At 40.8% G+C, this 6,278-nt stretch overlaps 1 protein-coding gene across 1 annotated transcript; it reads right to left on the bottom strand.

Annotated features, from left to right (window-relative positions):
• Positions 1-82: 82 nt before the first annotated feature.
• Positions 83-3,161, bottom strand: LOC105810705 (cullin-4B-like). Its single transcript, XM_012644740.1, has 2 exons — positions 2,323-3,161; positions 83-237 (listed from the first exon to the last, which is right to left on the bottom strand). Exons 1-2 carry the CDS (start codon positions 2,876-2,878, stop codon positions 83-85), a joined length of 711 nt encoding a protein of 236 aa, XP_012500194.1. The 5' UTR covers positions 2,879-3,161.
• Positions 3,162-6,278: the final 3,117 nt, after the last annotated feature.

Here is a 6,278-nt window from a genome sequence, read left to right as displayed (position 1 = left end):
AAAAAAAAAAAAAAAAAAAGGAACCAAAAGTCTACTAAAGGATCATTTTAGAGAGTAAAATCCATATACATCCCATCTCAATTTATGTTAATTGAATCTGGTTATCCACATTAATACATACCTGGTAGAGTTCTTCTAAATTGTATTTAATCGAAGTACTATTCTGAATAGCTTCCACTGCTTCTTTCAGTTTCTGCCATGTTTCATCTGTGTAGTTTTCCGGTAATTTAGGCTTATCTAGATGACACATAAAAGAGATTGGTATCAGAATAATACGTAGGATATACTCACCAAAGATTCATAAAATACAATAGCATTACCATTTTTTCTAGGGTAAACTGTGATCTTTATAACTATTATACCTAAATACTAAAGTAACCACTGTATTTAAGTTTAACATAAAGAATAAAATTTGAAATGCCAGAATACTGTTTAAGTCATTTTGAGTCACCAATTAAAACTGAAGGTGAGGTTTTTCTATTGATTGTATTACTTCAAAAAATTAAAAATTCAAGAATGACAGATAAAAAATAACAATCCTAATCTTATTTCATCGTAATCCCTAACTCAACATTAATTTTGTACCTGAGATTTAAAATACTGAGTGTCTACTATGTGCAAGGTATTTTATAAATCTCTTCATCTTCCCACCAATGCCCCGAGGAAGGTACTATCATCCATATTTTACAACTGAGGAAACTGAGGCTGGAACTCATTTAGTAAGCTTGCCCAAGGTCACCAAAGCTAGTCAATGGCAAAGCTGGGATTCTAATTCAAGTCTTTCTGAGCTCCAAATTTATGTAGCATCTACAGAAATGGAGAGAAACATCTTAACTCGGGTTTTAAACTACATTTATGAGCAAAGCAAAATTTTAAAAACATAAAACATCCAAATGACTCCAGACCTATGTAGCATTTTCAGAATAGAAAGAAACACCTTACTGTAGGCTTTAATTTAAACTTCATTGGCCAGCAATGAGTGAAGGAAAATTTCTAAATAAAACATCCAAATGCCTTAATAATGTGTTTTTATTTTAGGAGGGAGAGAAAAACAAAATCTCTGAACCCAATTTGCAAATGCCATTAGGATCATAGCTCATTTCTTAAAAAATCCTTGGATATTAAATCAATGTATCTTTAAGTGAAATAACGAACACATTAGTCAATTACAATTCACAGTCACTTCAGAAAGCTCTACTATTAAATTAGAAAGTAAACAACATTCTTGAGAGCCTGGGGATGGATATTAAAAAAGAAAGGGTTAAAAATAGACAACACTATAACCCTCTGCTTGAGACAAACTAGAGCATATTCCTGATTTTCACACTAACATTGGAAATAAAAGCATGGAGAACCTCATCTTCTCAATACTAATATTTAGCCACAAGGCACTTAATCTGGTAAATATTACTTAAGTTCATTCATTTACTTCTCTATTTAATAAACATTTTAGCATTGATTACATGTGGGTTAAGGGTGTTGAAAAAGTCAGAAAAACAGGAACATTTTCAAGAGATAAAAATTAATTCAGCTCAAATATATTTTTAAAAACTGCTGATTTTATATTTGCATCAATGCATTCATAATACTTTCCATCACATATTTCACACACAATATGAAAAAAAATGCCTAAAAGCTTCAGGTTAATACTTTAAAACCCATTTTAGTGATGGAAAAAAAATAGATGTAGTAATTGTTCCTATCTTTAGACTAGTGGTACACAGAGTTACTACTTCTGTGTATACACAATATTTTTCACTTCCAAACCCTACCTTTAGAAAGAAATGCAGAGATCATAAATATATTTCTCCAAATACTGCTTCCACAATGAGTTTCATGAATATAGTATTCAATATTATAAATCTAATCATAAATCTTACTTGGGCATGAAAAGATCACCATTGCTACCTGCATTTCTAGGGACTGGAGAATGTGGCCTATTGAAGTATAGAAATAAAAATCCCAACAGTGCCAAGACTCACTATGCACCTGAAATAAATAAACCTCTTTAGAATACAAATTTCTCACCTGTAAAATCCGGATCAGTCATACCGATTGTCAATGTTATAAGGATTAAATACAACAGGATTGAGAAAGACCTCAAAATACTGCACAGAAACACCCGGTATATGCTTCAGTACAAGGATACTAACCACCCCCGGAAAATGAACCCTCCACCAAAAAAAGGACCTCCCCTCCTCCTCATTGATTATGCATAAAACATTAGGCCACCTCTATAATGTTTAATATATTAACATAAATAGAGCACGTGACCCCTCAAGTGTCAAATCCTTAGTGATTATGGATTTTGGCCTTAGTTACCTTTAAAGTTCTTGATCACTAACTTCTTAGCAGAGCCAGGCTTGCTGTTAGCAAAGCTAGAGACGGTGGTAGATGATTTAGCTAGGCCGTTTGCATGATGCACCGAAGCCACAGAGGAGATTAATATACTCTTATTTTTAAGTTGCTGCTGCTGAGATGTTGCAGCAGTTGGTGAAGAAGAGGAGGAGGAGGAGGAGGATTCCTCAGCCATCTTCGCATCAAACCCTATAAACTCCAGGGTGTCTTCAAAACGCAGCTTCTTCTGTATCGGTACGTGGCTGGAAGCAGCCACTGAAACCCCCAGGCAGAAGGACGAGGTTGAAGGGGATGCTGAATCCCTGGATTGTAAAGGAGGAGTGGAAGAGGAGGAAGAGGTGGAATCAAAGTCTTCTCTCTCGTTACTACTGTTACTGCTGCTACTGCTGCTGCTGTTTAACTTTCTCTTCTTGGCAGAGGTGGGCGGAGTGGTGCTGGTATTACCATCAGTGGCAGATCTGACCTCCTGAGCAGCAGCAGCAGCTGAGGGACTGGGGGAAGAAAAACCTGTTGGAAACATGAAAATAGCGGGGTCAACAGGCAGAGGAGCATCAAAAACCTACGTTTATATGCCTGCGTGCGTGTAGGAGAGAAGGTGGTAATGCTAGAGGGGGAAGGGAAGAAAGAAGAGAGGAGAAACACAGAGGACGAGAAGGAAAGTGAAAGGGGGAGCTACACCGGGGGAATGGGAGGGTTTGGGAAGGCGGATAGGCTGACACCAGGAGTGAGCAGAACGAGGGGGGAGAGCGAATGAGGAGGCAGACAGGTAAACTGCCGTGCCCTCCCCCTCCCCTGCTTTTCGATCTCTCTCTCCCCCTTTCTGCAGGAGCGACTCAGCGAGTCTGAGAGGCTGCGGCTCCTCCTCCTTTTCTCCCTCTCTCTGGGAGGGGAGATGCTGTGGTTGGGGGGAGGGGGGGGAGAGAACCAGGGCTTGTTATTGTCAATAGCACAAGAGGCTAAAGATGGCGCTACTTCCGGTCACGCGGCACCGAGGGAGGGGCGGCGACTCTCTCCGGGAGTGGGGGTTGGAGGGAAGCACCGCAGCCACCCGGGGGGCGGAGGAGCTGGCGCGTGGTGGGGCGGCGGGAAAGGGGCGGCCAAAGCGCCCCAGACACTCCCGCTAGTTCGCTCCTGCTCCTGCTCCCCTTCCCTGGCAGCACCCTCCTCCCCCGGCCCACCGGTAACTCCCACCCCTTCCTTAACGGTCCCGCGGGAAGCTTCGCGCCGCAGCGCCCTTACCGGAAGTGACTGGGCAGACACTTTTCATAGCGCCCAAATCCCGAAGCCCCCAGGTCCGCAGGACTTGAGTGGGGGGGTAGGGGAGGGAGAAAAGGGGGGGAAGAGAAGTGGAAAGGGAGGAGGGGGCGGGCCTTTGAGACCACTTCGGAGCTCCTGATTGGAGCTTTCTGAACGCGAGGGGTGGGGAATGGCGGGAGAAGGAGCGGGAAGGAGCCTGAAGGGGAGGGAAGGTGGTGACGGCAAGGGGCGGGGAGAGCTAGCTGGGAAAAAAGAGGAGGAGGAAGAGGAGGAGAGACGGAGGGAGGGAGTAAAAAGTAAGGGAACGGGAGAATGGAAACTTTGAAAGAGATAAAAGAATAAGGAGGGGTTGCAAGGCGAGGGAAGTAACCCGAAATAGTGGAAAACATAAGCATGCCATTATTCGCGCTGTTGGAGAGGAATGTCACAATGTTAAGATAAGAAAGAAGAAGAAAATGAGCTTAGATAGGAAGAAAAGCAGTTTTTGATTCGGTGCAGCTATAAATTATTTCTCTTTTAGGTCAAGGACCCAACGGTGAATAGAGCCTGAATTTTGATACTTTTCTCAGTACTGTAGCTGCAAATCCTTTTACCTTCCTACCAGGAGCATTTTCTAAGATGGCTGGCCAGAGTTATGGATGCATTCTAAGGCCAAGAAACTGGAAGGTAACTAATCTCCCCCAGCACAATTTCCAGGGCCACCCCTACCCCTACCCCATCAGTCATTAACTCAGTAATTTATAGACCAAACAAAGCTAAGACCCACTTCCTTCTTTTACCAAATGTCAGTTTATACACTGTCTCAAAGGAGACATGTTGGGAGAACAATATTGGCAAAAGTCACTGTTTTCTATTAATGCGTTCCATAAACCCAAGTCTTAAACTTGATTACTGATTAAGAAAAAAAATCTCTAAATTTGGTTAAATTAGGAACAATAAACCTTGTATTCCCTGTTGGGAGTTTTTACTTAACTCTAGGGCATTCTCAGAGAGAGAGAACACAATGTCAAATAAAACTACATTTGCCAACCTGTTGATCATACTAACTGCAGAAACATTCAAGGAGCATGTATTGAAATACAGTATGTAAGGTCCCTGCCCTTGAGAATCCAGTGGGGGAAGACTGTTTCAAAATTAATTTCCATAATAGTACTATAACAAATGTACAGAGTACTGTGGGAAGAGGCAAAACAAAAAGTTTGGGGGAAATCTGGAATAGTCAGGAAGAGTTTCACAGAGATGATGTTTATGCTGGTTCTCAAAGTGTAGATGCCAAAGACAAGAGAGGGTGAAAGGCATTCTGGGCAATGGAAACAAGGGCCTGGCCTGTTTTTGGAAACATGGAAAGTGCAGTGGGGCTAGAAACTAGGATGTCTGGTTGGGAGTAAGGAAGATGAGGCCCCAAAGTGCCTGGCACACCAAGCCAAGAATTTTGGAGTCTACCGTGTAGGCAGTGGTAAATTGCAGGCAGACAATCCAGCAAGCTGGGCTTTTATAAGCCAAGGAGTGACAGGATTGTGGGTGGACTTAAAAGCAATTTGTTTGGTATAGCTTGTGATAGGTGAATTAGAACCCTACAAATAAATCAACTTTCTAACTTTGTTTAAACAGGCCCCCTAGTTTTTTATCTTGAAAAGTCCCTGGTTACAATGCAAATCAACCTTGCATGTTATCGGCCAGTACTTTGTGCTATATGATAAGGGCCTGCAGAGATCCAGGCTCTAATGGAATTTAGGCCCCAGGGCTTCAGAGAAGGGAGACAGAGGCCTGAAAAGGGACCTAAGGAAGCATTCAGATTTGTTTTGAGTAAACCAAATAGTTCTTGCCACCCAAAGTGAGACAGTAAACTCTTAAGGCCAGGGAAGATGTCCTAGAACATTGAGCTTTCCTTTATTGTGTCTCAGATTTCACACAATGCCAAACTACTGTGTAAAGGCAGAGTAAATACTTATTGAATTGAATATTTCATTGAATGAGCATAAAATAATGGTGTGTCTTTATAAGGGAGGATTAACTGGCTAATTTTCAGGAGTTAATGAGCAAGGATGTTCTAATTCATGTAAATTCCTTAGAAGGCTAGCTATGTTTAAAATTACAAATATTAACACAACTGAAAGGAAAGGGACATAAAGATAAGAGAAAGCTGCTTTAGCCATACAAAGATAAACTGTTACACAAACCTGAAGTATAACTGAGTCCTGTTAATATTTAACTACATTCTAGTAGTAATAGCTCCCAGTCTCCCATGGTTATCTAAGCCCTTAAGTCTTCTGAGTTATATCTTAGTTCTAAAAGCACAGATCCTTGGCTCCTGAGCTCTAGCTCACTTTGAATGACCCAGTAGTCTAACCTACTATTTAAGTTTTCCATGAAATATCCTTAAGTGAGTTTTGTGGGAAAAAATAATTTTTCTTTTTTTTTTCTTAAGTGATTAATAATAATATCCCTTTTGGCATTTTACAACCTCATTTTATTTTGTGCCAGGTCAATCCTCACATATTTAGCAGATCTTAATATGGAGATATAATTGTAATGATTTTTTTGTTTAACATTTGCATTTTGTGGCACAAACCAACTTAGATATCACTATATGATGTGTGAGAAACACATCATACCTTGGACCAATTTAAAAAGAAAAAAACTCCCATGTTGCTTTGTAAAAC

The sequence above is a fragment of the Propithecus coquereli genome, unplaced genomic scaffold (genome assembly GCF_000956105.1).
Source record: "Propithecus coquereli isolate 6110/MARCELLA unplaced genomic scaffold, Pcoq_1.0 Scaffold21836, whole genome shotgun sequence".
In the NCBI taxonomy this organism is placed as follows: domain Eukaryota; kingdom Metazoa; phylum Chordata; class Mammalia; order Primates; family Indriidae; genus Propithecus; species Propithecus coquereli.
This window is presented reverse-complemented; position numbering and strand designations above follow the sequence as displayed.